Genomic DNA, 17,312 nt, shown 5'->3' on the forward strand with positions numbered 1-17,312 from the left:
CTCTGAAGGGCTGGAAGCAGCATAAATCCCACCTCAGTGTTCCATAATCTTCCTCCTGGAAGGATCCTATTCTCATACTAATTCTAATTCATGAAGGAGGCTTACAATCCTGTTATGACAACTCTGTTGTCCTTCTTGACTTCCAACCTAATTCTTTCCTTGAGATGCTTCCAAAAAGCATTTTGTGATATTAGAAGTATATATATTCACCCCCAAAGCAAGTTAAAACAATACCTCTGTTGAGTCCACCTTCAGAGGAATATCATGAAAGGGGGAAATGTAGTGACCAGCTACATTCTCTGCAAAGAAAAAAACAAAAACAAAATAAAAATACAGAATTAAAGCATTAGAATATCCCGTTCTTTAGAACAATTATATCCTTATCCACTTTTAAACTTTTTAAAAAAGTGTTTAAAGATTTTTCAAATTAACCTTAACTCTGAATTTAAAGTTTAATTCAACTTTTAAAATTTGCCCCAGTATGATGACCAAAGAGAATACATTCCAAATAAACCGTATTTTGGTTTGCCGAAATAATTTACAGTTGACCCTTGAACAGCGTAAGTTTGAACTTCATGGGTCTACTTATACACGGATTTGTTTTTTAGATACAATACAGTACTGTAAATGTATTTTCTCTCCCTTATGATTTTTTTGTTTTTTGTTTTTTTAAGAGTTTATTTATTTATTTGACAGAGAGAGAGAGAGAAGGAACACAAGCAGGGGGAGTGGGAGAGGAAGAAGCAGGCTTCCCGCTGAGCAGGGAGCCCAATGCGGGGCTCGATCCCAGGACCCTGGGATCATGACCTGATCCCAAGGCAGACGCTTAACAACTAAGCCACCCAGGCGCCCCATCCCTTATGATTTTCTTAATAACATTTTCTTTTCTCTAGTTTACTTAATTGTAAGAATACAGTACATAATACATATAACACACAAAAATGCATGTTAATTGACTGTTTATGCTATTGGTAAGACTCTTGGGTCAACACAAGCCATTAGCAGTTAAGTTTTTAAGGAGTCAGAAGTTGTACACAGATCTTCGACTGTGTGGTGGGCAGGTGCCCCTAACCCTGCCTTGTTCAAGGGTCAAGTGGACTTACCTCTGTAGCTTAAAACATCCAAAGCAGAAAAATGTCTGAAATTGACTATCACCCAAATATGAAAAATCTCACTTTTGAAAAGAGATTCATTAATAAGTGATTGGATTAAAAGTGACGTCAATTTCCCTAGGAGAAACCTAGCAACAGAATTCCCAATTTCTGCCTACAATTCACATGAACAAAGATTTAAATGTTCTATCCAATTAAAAGAAAAGAAATAAATCATTGGTTCCCACTCAGTGATAAGGATGCTTATATTAGGGTAAGCTTAAAACAAAAAGGAACTTTAATAATAGAAACTATCTTATCTTCATTGCATACTGAAATGCATATTTTAAATACTTTTAAAAGTATATTATTTAAGGGACGCCTGGGTGGCTCAGTCGGTTAAGCGTCTGCCTGCGGCTCAGGTCATGATCTCAGGGTCCTGAGATCGAGTCCCACATCGGGCTGCCTGCTCGGCGAGGAGCCTGCTTCTCCCTCTGCCTGCCGCTCCCCGCTTGTGCTTCCTCTCTCTCTCCCTACTAAATAAATAAAATCTTAAAAAAAAAAAAAAAAGTATATTATTTAAATAAAATACAACTTAATATGCACTTTTATTGGAACGCATCTATTTCCAAAAGCTGGGCTTAATAGAGCCATAAAATTTTTTCAGTTTATAATTTCCTAAGTCAGGGTATGTTTTATTTCTGGCCTGCTACCTCTTTGGCATAATTTTCAGATTTAGACTTTAAAAATATTTTAACAAAATAAAACATGGACTGGCTGACAGCCCAATAGCAATGAGTACACGCAGCACCCAAATTTTGGTTTTCAACTACCATTCTCCAATAAAAAAGAACTAGAGCTTCTTAAAGAAGGGGCTGATTCTAAGGCTGGGACAAAGAATATACAAGATAAACCTGATGGATCCTGTAGTACCAACTATCAACCAAGTGCTGAAAGAAACAAAAGGCTGGCGATATGTGAAAAGGAAATGCAGCCAATCTGTAAGAGCTCCCAAAGGCCAAAGCTGGAACAAACTGAGCAACAGATAATAGACTATTTGATTATAAGCCAAAGGATAAAATAAATATACATGAGACCACACTAATACAAATGATTGTGTAAATAAATAAATGAGAGAGAGAAGAGACAAACTCTCCTTATAGAAAAATTCCAGGCAATAAGGCAATATCTATAGACGTCCCCCTCCAAGAAGTAAAGCTTACTGTGCTGCTCCTGAGTGTAGACTGGACTTAGTGCTCACTTCGAAAGAATACAACACAGAAAGGGAAAAACAGTAACATTACAGTAGAGAAGCTTGGCAAACAGTACCCTTAGCCAAGTGATCAAGGTTAACATCACCAGTGAAAAGTCATGTTGATACCACGTACCTCCTGATACGTTGTGATGAGAAAGGTACTTCACTTCTGTTATATTTTTCCCCCAAACCCATAACCCCAGTCTCATCACAAGAAAGACAGCAGACACATCCAAACTGAGGAACATTCTACACAATACTTAACCAACACTCTTCAAAAGTCTCAAGCTCATAAAACAAACAAGGAAATACTGAGAAATTGTGAGACTGGAGGACAGTAAGGAAATAAAACGACTAAGTGCCATGTGGTACCTTGAACTGGATTCTGGAACAGAAAAATGACACTAGTGGACAAACTAGTGATTCCCAAATAAAATCAGAGGAGTTAATAGTAGGTACCAATGTTGGTTTCTTAGTTTTAACAAACGTACATTGGTAATGAGAGATGTTAACATTAGGGGAAGTTTGGTAAGAGATATATTGGAATTCTGTACTATCTTTGCAACTTTGCCAAATCTAAAATTATTTCAAAATACAGTTTATTTAAAAAAACAAAAACAAGCCATGCTTCAGCCCACTAAAATTAGAAGCAGGTAACTTAACAATGGCCCTCACTTCACCAAAATAGTATTTCTTCTTCTCATGTTGTGTAGGTTTCCTTAGCACTTACTACTAAAGTTCTCCAAGGAAGCTTTTGTTGTTTGCTTTTGTTTGTTCTGCTATACTCTCCACTGGGTCCCCAGCATCCAGGAAGTACCTAGCATTTAGTAGGTATTCAATAAATATATCTCTATTACTATTTCATTTTTCCCTCCAAGCAGTTCATGAAATTTTTCTTTTCCCACTTTAGCAACAAGGTAACTCCTGAAGGACCCATTCACAGGGTAGGATAAAAAAGAGAAAGAGCACACAAGTGGCAAAGTATATACAATCTTGCTATGATCTACAAAGTTCTTTTTCATTAGTTTTTTAAAAAATGCACCTTTAAAAAAAACCTTTGGCATACCATTCAAATTCTCTGCCTGAATTTAAAATCATCTAGGAGCAACGCAAGAACAAAATTATCAGTTTGTTGCATGATTATTTACTTTTCTATAAGTAATACAGATACTTAAATGGGTAACATTTATTTTCTATTAAGATATGGCAGTGGGAATTGAAAATGATATAGCCACTTTGGAAAATAGTTTGGCATTTTCTTATAAAGTTAAACATTTGACCCAGAAATCCTACTGTTAAGTATTTGACCAAGAGAAATGAAAACTAATGTTTACAGGAAAACTTCTAAGTGAATGTTTATAGGTGGCTTTATTCAAAATCACCAAAAACTGGAAGCAAACTAAATGTACAAATAGTAAATGGATAAATGAACTCTGCTACACCCATATAATGGTATTTTGCTCAATGATATACTAGTACCCAATAAAAAAGAATGAACTATTGATACACACAACAAAATGGATAAAACTAAAATGTATCATGCCAAGTGAAAAAAGCTAGACTCAAACAATTCCATTTGGATGACATTCTGGAAAAGGCAAAACTACATGCATAAGAAGTAGATCAGTGACTGCCAGGAGTTGAGGGTAGAGGGTGAAGGTGACTTGAGAGACCACATGGAAACTGTTTAGGAGTGGTGGATTGTTCTGTGTCTTGATCGCAATGGTGTTTAAACAAATCTATATTCTATCAAAACTCAGAACTGTTCATGAAAAAGGACTGAATTTTACCGTATATCATTTTAAAAATAAATATGAAGCAAAAAAAAATAGGTTAAGAAAAATATGTATTAAAGTATAAATGTCAGCTCTTGTTCCAATGAACAGTCACCAATCTGTGATTCTTTTCTCAGCTTTAAGTCACAAAGACAAGGTAGTTTTGAGAAAAATACAATCCTTTGGAAGATTATGTCAATTATTACATTTGGGACCCATCACTGTGATGGGAATTAACAATAATCTCAGCTCTAAGAATTCAGGTAACCGAGTAAACCAGGGAACTTCGTTATTACAATTATGGAAGTATAGGAAATTTGACAGAATAGTTAGGCTGCCTTTGTAATTAAGAATAAATGATACCTCTAACACATTGATTTGGTGTTAAACTTCTCTAAAGCTCCAATGTTCTTGTTAACTGGAGACAAGCCCCAACAAACTCAGTAAGATTAGGATGAAAGCATATTACTCAAGCCTGAGGAAAAAATGGGACCAGCCTAAGCTGTGATCACTAAAAGCTAAAGATTTATGAAGTGTGCTGAGGTAGCTATCTCTTTAAATCAGAATCTAAACATGATATTCAAAGACTATGGTAATGCCAATACATGGGTTTAAGTTGTTATCTAACTGGCATCTTGGAAAGTAAAAAGAGTATTAGTGAGTGAATGGTCTGACTCAGATAACTACTACCTACTAGAAACCATCTGGATCACAAAATTGTATAGATAAAAATGTATTAATGAAGAAAAAAGAATAGAAAGGATTATATCTGCAACAGTAAAAATAAAATATGGCTTTAGATGTCAGATAATGAAAATGCTTTGATGGGCAATATACCAAAAACTCACACAGAGCAATGAATACAGAGACCAAGAGCCTGACTTCTAGTTACTGAGCTTGATAAAGTCACTCAATTTCTCTGAAACTTAATTTTCTCATTTTTTTTCCATTAGCAATATGTAATTTAGTTTGTAAAAGGTAATGTAGTAGATGCCAGAATACAAAAGTGCTAAAAAGTGAGCTATGGCCACAGCCTAGATAGGGCATGCACTACATCATCCGCATCAGCATCATCCAGTAAGTACAAAGGCAAAGGAGTCCTCTTGGCATAATCAGAAAGCTAATCACTGACCTAATGCAGAAAGGATGAGAACCCATTAAGTTTTCTAGGGTCAGCGCTATTAGTATGCCAGCATGCTCCATATAAAGAGTGTTAAGACTCTCCAAAGGTAGATGTAAAGATAGATGCTATTTATCCTGATCCTCTGCAAAATGAAAAGGGTAATGTGCATTTACATACGAGTCACAGAGAGATGTGGTATATGCGGCAAGCTCTGGGGCAACACATACCGCTCTATGAAGAGGACAGAGCTGAAGCACACGGTATAGACAGCCCTTTCTCAGAGCCTCAGAATAAATCGGTAATAAATCCTGAGTCAGAACTTCATTATTCGAAGCTCAGACTGCTCGTGTCTTTAGATTTGAAACCAAGTTGTTGCCGCCAATTTGCTTTTTAAAATACCTGTTTTGCTGTTTAAACAAAGCAATTTATGTACATGGTTAAAAACCTGTATCAGTCTCCACCTCTCTCCAATCCAGATCCACTGTCAGCAAAATTTTCCACCTCTTTAACTTACTTGAGGTCTAGTGATTATCTACATCTCTCCAAATAATATATTTGTATGATTAGTTTTTACCTTATCAATTTTAGAAATTATCTACTGATTCCAATTCTAAGAGATAAGTTTAGTTCATTTGACCCCCAACCTATTCCTCTTAAATTCTCTACTGACCAATCTTAACACTTTATAGCTTTATTCCTTGTTCCACCAAACACATATAGTATTTGACCGTACTAACTGGCTTTTTACTTCAGTCCCCTCATCCTTCTCTCTCCTACTTCTTATCTTTTGCACTTTTATTTTTTCATTTCAAGGTTGATAAATGTTCTATAATCACACTGAATTTTCTATGCTCTTCCTATTAGTATAGTTCCAAAATTTTTCTAAGGATAGGAAAAACTTGGTTTGTTAAACAGGTCTCTGGACCTCCCATACCTAGGGAATCAGAATCTTAAGAGAAATCTGGATATCTAGATTTTTAGCAAGGACCCACAAATACTTCTTACACTGAAGTAAGTTTGAGAAGTATTGTCTATGTATTGAGTTTTGGCCAAGTATAATGTTATAATTAAATTTCTTCTCCTGTTCAGCTTCTGTTTTGACTTGTGCTTCTAATCATGTTTCTTCCATTGTCAGTCATAATCATATCTATAAATTATTCAAATGCCTCACAGATTCCACAAAGACTATGGAATTCTCTCTACACACAAACAGCTCCCTTTGGAAATCTCTATCCTCTTGCTGCAACATGGACGGGATGATTTTTTGGCATCCTAAGACTTTGCTTCTTTGGTCTCCAGCTCAGATCTGTTTTCTGGATCCCATGCATTCATCTTTTTTGGCTTACTTACTCGTTTTGCAGGAGCATATCCCTAACTTGTGTTCTGTAAGAAAGGATGCATATGAGGTAAATTTCCCAAGTCCTTAAATGTCTGAAATGTCCTTATTTGGTCTTCACCCTAGATTGATGGTTGCCTGGGTAAATTCTAGGAGGAAAGTTATTTTCTCTCAGAATCTTGAAGGCTTTAAGTATTCTTTTGTGCTCATAAGTCAAATACCAGTTTGATTCTCATTCCTTTAAGGTGACCTGTTCTCCCTCCCTCCCCTGCCCTGTGCCCCAAGACTTTCAGGATCTTCTTTATAAAAGCCTCAGTTTTCTGAGATTTTGCAATATGTCTGGGACTGAGAACACTACGGTCCTTAAATTCTTAGATCTCTTCTACTATCTCTTTGATAATTACCTCTCCGTTCCTTCTGGCACTCATGTTAGTCAAATATTGGACTTCCTAGATTAAACCTCCATGTCTCCTCTACCTCATTTTTCTATCTCTTTGACATTTTTTTCTACTCTCTGTAGATTTCTTTACCTTATATTCTAACTTTTCTGGTAGGTTTCTTTACCTTATATTTTACCTTATATTCTAACTTTTCTGTATTTGTTTTCCAGGACTGCCATAACAAATGATGACAAACCTGGTGGCTTAAAACAACAGATCACCATTTGTCTCACTACACCTTCTACTGAGTTCTTTGTCTTTACAATTGCAGTATTTTAATATGCCTGTGATTACGTTTTCTTCACAGCTTCCTCTTCCTTTTTAATGGATACAAGAGCTTCTAAAATCTCAGAGGACACTCACTGGACTTTTTAAAAGTCAAATTCTCTTCTACTTCCTTTTTTCTATTTAATTTATAAGATTTCCTTAAATTCATTCATTCGATATTTACTGAACACATAAGTCCTGGGTATACAAATTCCCTGTTCTTATGGAATTTATATTCTAGTGGGGGGGCAGGTATAGAAGCAATGAATATGAGTATGTTCTTACTATATTGGGTACAATAAGCACCATAAAGGAAAAGAAATGAAAGCAAGAAAGGAATGAGTAAGGGAAGAGATAAAATTCAAATGGAAAGGTCAGGGAAGATCTCACTGATAGGTAACACTTCAGCACAGACCTAAATAAAGTGAGGAAGCAGATCAAGCAGATGTCTAGGGAGGAACAGTGCAAGGAGGCCAGGATGGTTGGAACACACTGATCAAAAGGAAGAGTGGCAGGTGACAAATTCAGGGAGGAAGTCCAGTATTAGTCACACAGGACCTTGTATACTGTGGTGAATATTTGAAATTTATTTTGAGCGAAATGAAAAGCCACTGGAGTTTGGAGCAGAGCCTGGACGTGATCTGACTTACATTTTAAAGGATCAAGGTGACTTCTGTGTGGAAAGCAGACTACAGGGGGATCAGGGTGGCAGCAGGGGGGAGAATCAGGAGGCTACTACAATTGGTCAGGTGGAAGATGGATAAAGTGGCAAGGGTGGAAGTGGAGAGAAGTAACTGTCTTCTGGATACACTTCAAAAGCACAGCTGAGGGGCGCCTGGGTGGCTCAGTCTTAAGCGTCTGCCTTCGGCTCAGGTCATGATCCCGGGGTCCTGGGATCAAGCCCCACATCGGGCTCCCTGCTCAGCGGGAAGCCTGCTTCTTCCTCTCCCACTCCCCCTGCTTGTGTTCCCTCTCTCACTGTGTCTCTCTCTGTCAAATAAATAAAATCTTTAAAAAAAAAAAAAAAAGCACAGCTGAAGGGAGAAACTACTGAATTAGAAGTGGGGTTAAGAGTAACAAAGGCACCAAAAATGATTGTTGAGTTATTGGTTACAGATGTGAGGACAGAAAGAAACAACCGAGTGGGCAGAGGAATCCGGAGGTCTGTACATGGTAACCTTGAGATGTCTCTGAGACATTTAGGTGGGAAGAGAGAATATGTTTACTGGATGTGTCAATCTCGAGTTCAAGAAGAGATTCAGGCTGGGGGCACCTGGGTAGCTCAGTCAGTTAAGCGTCTGCCTTCAGCTCAGGTCATGATCCCAGGGTCCCGGGATTGAGCCCCACACTGGGCTCCCCGCTAAGCGTCTGCCTTCGGCTCAGGTCATGATCCCAGGGTCCTGGGATCAAGCCCCACATCGGGCTCCCTGCTCAGCGGGAAGCCTGCTTCTCCCTCTCCCACTCCCCCTCCTTGTGTTCCTTCTCTCGCTGTCTCTGTCAGAGAAATAAAATCTTTATAAAAAAAAAAAGAGAGAGAGAGAGATTCAGGCTGTTGCAAATCTGGGAGGCGTAGATGGTATCTAAAGCCACGGGGCTGAACCGGATCACCTCGAGCAACAGCTACAGTCAGCAAACTTTGGCCCATGGCCTGTTTTTATTTGTGTAAATAAAGTTTTCTTGGATCAAATCCATATTCATACTTTTACTCTCCCTGGTTACTTCCGTGCTACAAAGGCGGAGTTAAGTAGTTGTGGCAGAGACCCTACGGCCTGCAAAGCCTACTATTTACTATCGGGGGCCCTTTACGGGAAACATGAGCCAACCCTAGCCTTGGAGAGAGAACAGACAGAGATGTGGGCTAAGTACTGAGCCCTGGGGCATTTCAAAAGTTCAGAAATCCAATGATCCAGCAAAGGAGACTGCTGGAGAAGCCATCAAAATCAAAGAGAGTGTTGTCCCAGAGACAAAAAGAAAAAAAAAAAAAGTTTCAAGGAAGACAAAAGATCAACTGTGAAAAGTTCTGGTGATAATTCACGTAAGAACTTAAAACTGATCATTATATTTGTCACATGCAAGTCGCCTTTTGACAAAAGAGTTTGGTAGAGTAGCAGCAATAGCAGTAGGAGGGAAAGCCTGACTGAAGGTGATCTTTGACAATTTGGTTGATATTTAAGAGTAAGAGCCTAGAAAGACTGATGTGTACACAGGAAAGGCTTGTTGAAGGGTCAGCTTCCCGTGGAGACACAGGGGTAAGAAGTTGGCTATTACACTGGGGGCTTCCTAAGTGAGAATGCAGAGGGCTCTGCTGGGGCAGCAACACCAGCGGGTTGTTCTACGTCTCTCCACTTTCTTCAATTTCTGTAGAAGAAACCAACCAGCCCATTCCACAAGCCCCAAGCCTCCATGATAAACATCTGTGTGCTATTCCATAATAAAACTTACATCAACCCCCTGTGTAAGCTCCACTTCCCGCTCTCACCCTCTCTCCTATTGAACATCAGCACACCCACAACCACTCCGAGGTTCTGCACAGCAGTTTGGCTTCTTTTTATTCTATACACCCCTCAGCACATACACTTACACGCTGGGACTTCCTCCAAGCTGTTTCATCAATAACCATACCTCCGCCTGTTTTTATGTTCTATAAATATTTTGAAATCTCCAGCTCTGATGGGTCCTCCTTATTCATTGTTTTAGGATTCTCCTTTTTTATTCACTTACTATCACTGTAAAAGGATATTCACTAGGAGGCAGATCAAACAACTGTAGTCACCCTGCCATTTTGTCTCAGTATTTCGCTTTGTCAAAAATAATAAACTAATGAATTGTTTCAGGCCCATCAATATATACTGGACATGGCCAAACTGTGTCAAAACTTTCCCTTCGACTAGACTGGAATGAGATTTTATTCTATTATTTTGTAAATTACCTACGTTTTTCTCTCATAACAGCAAACTGTATTAGGACCAAAGTTTATTAATGGTATTAGCAAGTGAGAAAGTTGAATGGAGTACAAAACCTGTATTTGATAATATGTGTATACACCAAATAGCTACCTGTATGCCAACTACCATCATACTATTACATATTATTACTAAAACCATTTAGAGAGATTCTTACTGGAAGCTTTAGCAATGACAAACACCAAATAAATACAAGTAATTTTTCAATATTCACACAATAACCATTATGTTCTATATGACCTCTATATAATTCAAATTCTATGATATAAGCCAACTTAAAGGTTACAGGAACTCATATATTTAAGACTCAAACACATATTGTGTGGATTATTCACAGGAAATTTTATTAAGTCCAAATGTATGGTAGAGTCAATGACACATCCCATCACCTACTCCTCAAATGATATCCTATGAATGATAAAACAAATTCATTGTTAAAGAACTGTGATTCATTTTTATTCTAAATAAAAGCAACATGAATTACCTACAGCACAGTGACTCCAAGTGAATCAGTCACCCGTCCCATAGTAACAAAATGCAAACTATGAAAAGCATAGCTTCTACTCATCTTTGAGAAAACATAAAAAAACAAAAATAATGATTTTGTGTGTGTGTGTGTGAGAGAGAGTGCAAGCAGGGGAAAGGGCAGAGGGACAGAGAGACAATCTTAAGCAGGGCTCCATCTCAAGACCCTCAGATCATGACCTGAGCCAGTATCAATGATATCAAGAGTCAGAGGCTCAAACCACTGAGTGACCCAGGTGCCCCATGAATTTTCAAGTTATTAACAAAACAAACAAAGAAATGCAGGCTATCCAAGGAATACTGACTTACAGTGCTGTCTTTGGTCCCACATAAACAAGTCTAACTTCATTATGATCTCACAATCAAAAGACTGCAGAGCAATATCCATTAAAACTAAGACCTAGGGGGGCGCCTGGGTGGCTCAGTTGGTTGAGCCTCTGACTCCTAATTTCGGCTCAGGTCATGATCTCAGGGTTGTGAGACTGAGCCCTGCCTGGGGCTCCTCACTCAGCAGGGAATCTGTTCTCCCGTTATTTTCTCCCTTCACAGAATATGACAAGAATTTTGGTCTTATGTCTTGAAGTCAAAAAGAAAAAAGAAATAACATATATTAAATATTTACCATCATGTGTGACACACTGATAATCTTACACACCTGATCTCATTTAACTGCCACAGCAATTCTGTAATATCATTAGTACTATCAATTGAGCTGAGGGATGTCAACTGATGCCCAAGACAGTCAAGCTAGGCCTACAATCTAAGTGTTTTGACTACTAGTCTAGAACTGTTTCTTTGACACACTTGCTTTTGGAAGTTTCAGAAATTACCTCACCCAGTGCTTCCCCAGCTGAATTCCATGAAACGCTAGAGTCACTATGATGTTAACAAATGTTCTGAGAAATAAGGGCTCTGGGGTTCAGCAGTTTTGGACAAGTTACTTTATATCAGAATTTCCCAGAACTTTAATATGCACACTGTGACTCTCCAAGAAGGTAATAAAATGGGAAGTGTTCTGCTCATTTATTAAACCATGAAGCACTTTGTTTAAAGAAAACCTAATAATATACTATGGTATGTTTGTGTTCAACTCAGCACAGTTTGGAAATGACCATCTATTGCCATCTCCTCTTTCCATGGTTTAATAAAATTGAGATACAGGTGAGTTAAATGACTCAGTCAAGGCCACAGAGAAAGTTAATAAAGGGCCAGGGCTGATACCAAGAACTGATGATTCCTGCCAGGATGTTCTTTCCCCTATATCATCCCATCTCACTTCAGTACTGTTTCTACAAAGTCTAACACTAATTAAAAGGAAAAAAAATGTTAAACCTATTATTCTGATTCTTCTGAACGGCAGTACAGAGAAACCATTTACAGAAATGAAGCTCAAAAATGGTCCACCTCCCAGTGCAGTAGTATTTTAGAGAACTACGATATATTTGGAAATGTGGGAAATGATTCCACTGTAATAATGCTGAATAACACTTTTCAGCCAAGTAGTGTTACACTCATGTTTTTCTTTGAAGTGACGTACAACTACACGCTAGTACTGCATTAGACGCTGCCAACGCTCAAAATATCCAATTTGAGACCATCTTTATAAGAAGCAATTTGTTCACTGTTTTCCTCTTTCTCCCTTACCCTGAAGGGGCTTCCTTTCATTTTGTCCTCCCCTTGCCAGCAAGCAGTAAACAGTGCTGGGCCAAGGATGCCACCTGGCGTTTTAGATCAGGAACCGTTTAACCTGACATACCTTCCACTCAGTATCTCACCACCTGGCCCCTCTCCCAAACCACACTCTTCCAATTCTTGCCCATTTACCTCAGTAAAACCTTCTCTCTTCTTTTTTATCATTTATCCTAACTCAGTGGAAAAAAAGACATTTTTGGCATTCTAGTTATAGAAAAATCGTTGAGTCTGAATATACTTGTAGCTAAAGAAAGAAACCACAGCGTAGGGCCAATATAGCCTTGGAAATACCTTATAGAGGCCCTGTCCCAGTACAGAATGTTAAAATATCTACTGTTTATCCAATGCCTTCAAGGAAGATCAGCACCAAGGACCTTGAAGATCACTGCTGGGTCAACTGTATTATATCACAGCTAAAAAAACGTCCTGTAAGAAATGAAGGAATCACCTGCCCAAATAACACACAGTGAGAGCACAGGGCAGAGTCAGGATGAAGGCCTAGGAGTCCATTTCAAAGCCTACGCTCTGTCAATTATCCCATATGCCCCAGGCTCCTTGAGACTGTTTTTTCTCAGTTAACATTCAAGTAAAATATTTTTCAGTGTTTTTATATCTTTCCTTAATTACCTATACTGACATTATGACTCTCTTGAGAGCAGGGCCCATAACTAAAATCTCCTCAGTGCCATGGCTAACTGTTTCTAGCACACTTCATAAATATTTATTGACTTTCTTGGTCTATTACTACTGTACTTACAGCAAATCCAGAATATTTTCACCATGTTATGCGTTTAGACAAGCTTTTATCTGCTCAAAAACCTAACTGCCATTTAACACTCTATAGAAAACTGTGCCCCAAATCATCACATCATACATAACCTTTTGGAACACAATCCACTCAAATTTGGGACTTCTTGTTAAGGGTTCCTCTCCACCTGCTGAGTCTTGACTAAACAAGGATGGGAAAGAATATGCAGCATAGAGGAAAAACAAAAAAAAAAGCAACCAATTTTGAAGAATATGGATATTTTAATATCAGTTGCATCATAATCCAAAAACTAGACTAATTCCGTTTTCTCTCCCATAAAATACTCTTCGACCCTAAGTTCACGTAAGATACGTGTAAATATTTTATAAATTACAGATATCAAAAATGAATACAGGTATTATTTATAATAATTTATGTTGTAGACTGTCTGACTAATCACTTTATATACACTTTATCATGAAATTCTTACAGCCCTGTTCTACAGATAAGAAAAAAACAGGGCGCAGCAGGTTAAGAAACTCATCTGGGGTCACGGAGCTAAGAGCTGAAAAATCCAGAACTCGAGCTTAAATCTGAAAGTTTCCAAAGCCGGTGCTCTTAAGAGATGGGCGGTAAGGCAAGGCCTTTACAAAAAAGGTACTACTCCCTTCAGGGCTCGGAAGTCAATGAGGCACGAAGGCAACTCAACCAACTTCCCTATTTTCACCTATACAGTGTAATATGTGGGTGCAAAGAAAAATGAGAATAAATAACGGAGACCGGGGTCCTTTTCTGACTTAGCCGGCCAGCTCAGTGCCCCGCAATTCGCTTCGTCCTCTGGGGCTTGCTCAATGTGAGGAGACAGGGCTAGCCGGAGCCAGCTAGGCTCTTGATCGAGCATCGCATTCAAAGTGCAAACCTGTGAATATAAATTCATGCTTCTGGGAGATCCTTCGCCAGAGTCCCCCCAGCCCTAGCCCCACCCCCAAAAAAGACCCACTGGACTAGGCATCTCCAAAGTTCTGCCCGCCTTTCCAACTGTAGGCGGCCCTCACTAGGAGGAGCGTGGTTACGCCCCCCGAGGGAGCCGGCCGGCTGTGGACTCTGCCCTTCCCTCGCACAACTAAATTACCGGAACCCTGAGCGGCAGCAGGGCCTTGCCTAAGGCTGCCGGGCGCGGCGCGCTGACGGCGGGCGCCCCTGAGCCTCTGCCGCTGTTGGGGGAAGGCGGCTGGCCTCGCCCAGGGCGACTCAGCGCGGCGCTCCCTGCCGCCCATTACCCTGCGTCTCTGCGCTCCGCGTTTGGGGGCTCAGTGCGCCGCCCCCCTCGCTGGCAGCTCCTGTGGCTCGGCGCGGGCCCCCGCATGCGGGGAGGTGGCCTGGCCTGTTCGGCCACCACCGCAAGCCCGAAGGAAGGAGAGTGGAGGCCGCGGACCGCACAGGCCCCACCCCGAGCCTCCTCCTGGCGCGCCGCCCGCCGGGGGCCCCTCGAGCTACTTACTGAAGAAGAGGCGGTAATCGGGGGAGTAGGGCTGGCCGCGCTCCTCCGTACGGTAGAAGGCCATGGCGCGGTGCGGCCCGGGCCCTGCACTCTTTCCCCGGGGCAAGCGGGCGGCAGCGGGGGACCCCGCGCGCCAGCCCCAGCCGGTGCGCAGGAGCGGCAGCAGCGCGCGCATGGCGTCGACGGCAGTCGGGCTCCGCGCAGGGCGGCGCTGGGGGACCCTGGCCCAGCTGCGCGCCGGTGCCCCCTACTGGCCGGAGCCATCACTCCCGCCCGGGGCTTGGAGTTAGATCCCCGCCCCCGCCAGTCTCGGGCCCGCCCTGGAGACCGATAAGAGAAAACAGAGCGCCCAGCGAATTGACAGTGACGCGCGCTGTCCAAAGCGAGGCCGGGGTTCAAAGATGAGCGAGATAACATCCACCACCCCTGAGGAGCTCACGGCCACTTATTAATGCAAATATGCATTCGTTACTTCACTCATACGGTTAATATTTACTATCATAATATTATTTTTATTATAATGATATAAAATTGAGCGATTATTCTATGCCATGCACTGTTCTAGATCCCGTCCAATGTAGAAGACAAGCATTACACACACACACAAACATCATAAGACATGAACAGACCTCCTTGTGAAGATTTTACCTTGACACTGATTTATAGAACAACGACAACAACAAATAGGTAACTTCTTCAAATGCTATTTCCTCCGTGAGGCCTTTCCTATTTTACCCAACTAGAAGTGATTTATCCTTTCTTTTCTTACATTTTCACTTCTACAATGGCACTTGGTACCGTACCTATATGTTTGTGAACCTATCATGTTCTCTATCACCCCGACCAACCCAATGGATTGTTAATGAGCCAAACACCCAGGAATTAAGTTTAGTATCCTTGCAGGATGTAGCAGCATGCCCAGCATATAATAATGGCCCCTTTCCTGTGGAGTTCAATTGCTTCTGGAAGTCCCTTTTACCAGATTTTTCTATGAGCATAGGAAATTCTGTTTATCCACTTTCCAGAAAAACTAGAAACAGTTTTCCATAGGCAGTATCTCCACTTCATATTCTTTCCCCATCTCAATTCAAATGAGCTTCCTCCACCTTCTAAGATCACCAATGACCCCCAGTCAATATGAAGTTCAATTCTCACAATAAATCAGAATGAGAGAATCCAGAAGAAAGCAGTAAAAAAGATTTTTTCATTAGAAATTAAAACTTTTAAAGAAAATTAAATATCTGTTATTCAGTCTAAAAGTGAAAGCAAAAATAGTAGCGATTTTACAGAAAGAGGCAAAAAAAGTTCACTTACGCTCTTTGCAAACACTAAGTGAAATGGTTTTAATTAAAAGAGGAGGCCTGATTTAAATAATCTCTTAAAGTTCTGTAATAAAAATTGGCTTCTCAGTGAAATGTTAATATGGACAATGAATACATAAATTCATGAAAAATATAATTCTAACTTAAAATCCTGGCTCTTACAACATAAGACAAACATCTTTGCAAAGATTATATTAATTAATTTATATTAATTAAGTCATGATTATGGATCTGATTCTAGTCTAAACTAGTTTCTGTCTCTCTCTGTTCCATAGCTACAAATTACATCTTCTGGTTCTTAATGTTAACAAGATAGACAAGATTTTTTAAAATTGGTTGGAACAAACCTTTACTTACAAAAATCTGCCAGCAGAAATCTTACCAAAATGGCTCTATAGCCGACATATAACTATATCTAGATGGTGGTCAGGATTTTGATCAACATAAATGTCTGGAGGTGGGTGATACAGGGATCTCCCATGTGAGAGAACCAAGTTATTTCTGTCTTGTTGCTCTTATGTTTGATTTCCATTGCTAAGGTCACCCTCATAGTTCAAAATGGCTGCTACAGCTCCAACCGTCACATCCTCATTTCACCTAGCAAGCAAGCAAGCAAGAAAGAAAGAAAGAAAAAGAAAAGAAGGGTGTGCTCCTTCCCTTAAGAACACATCCCAGAAACTGTAACACTACTTTTATTGCATTGTGTTGGGCAACACTTAGTCTACTGGCCACAACTAACTATAAACTAGCAGCCTATTTTTCTGAGTCAACAGAGGCCCCAGATAGAAACTAGATGCCATAGTACTACAGAAAAAGAAAAAATGAATATTGGAGGACAACCAGACATTTGTCTGCCACAAATGTCATTTTCTTTCCCTATATAGTCCAACTTCCTTAGAAAGGTCTGTGAGAATTCTACATATTTCTACTCCAACTGTGAACTAGGTTCACATTCTTCCCAACTAGGCACCTGGGTTCTTTCAATTTTGCCAATTATTTCATGACAGTTAAAATTAAGAGCCTGGTCTACTCAATTTCCAGAAAGGATCATAGGAGATATTGTCAGTAACCCCTTAGATTCTACTTAGATTGCAGATCCTAAAATGTTTTTGTCGACAGTGGAGGATTTGTAATGTGTAATCTTGATTAGGCTAAACTGTAAGGCAGACTCTCCCATAAAGATGGGCGGGGGGATTTCTTTTGTGCATGTATCATAGTGGCTATATAATTTTGTTTCCTCATGTAGGAAAAAAAAGCTTAATTGTTCTATTCAC

General features: G+C 39.9%; 1 protein-coding gene across 7 annotated transcripts in view; it reads right to left on the reverse strand.

Moving 5' to 3' along the window:
• The window catches only part of PPA2 (inorganic pyrophosphatase 2), an 82,814-nt gene extending 67,875 nt beyond the window's left edge, over window positions 1-14,939 (reverse strand). For 2 of the 7 annotated variants that reach the window (XR_013446423.1, XM_078069039.1), the window contains exons 1-2: window positions 14,717-14,938; window positions 235-299 (exon numbers count right to left, since the gene is read on the reverse strand). Coding sequence is in view for 6 of the 7 variants with exons in the window: in XM_078069039.1 (XP_077925165.1) it covers window positions 235-299; window positions 14,717-14,891 (240 nt within the window). In the remaining variant the exon portion in view is untranslated. Of the gene's footprint in view, window positions 1-234; window positions 300-14,716 lie in introns of all 7 variants that reach the window. The other 5 variants (XM_036094782.2, XM_036094778.2, XM_036094781.2 and 2 more) reach the window with 3 other exon arrangements.
• Between the last annotated feature and the right edge of the window lie 2,373 nt (window positions 14,940-17,312).

The sequence above is a fragment of the Halichoerus grypus genome, chromosome 3 (genome assembly GCF_964656455.1).
Source record: "Halichoerus grypus chromosome 3, mHalGry1.hap1.1, whole genome shotgun sequence".
NCBI lineage: Eukaryota > Metazoa > Chordata > Mammalia > Carnivora > Phocidae > Halichoerus > Halichoerus grypus.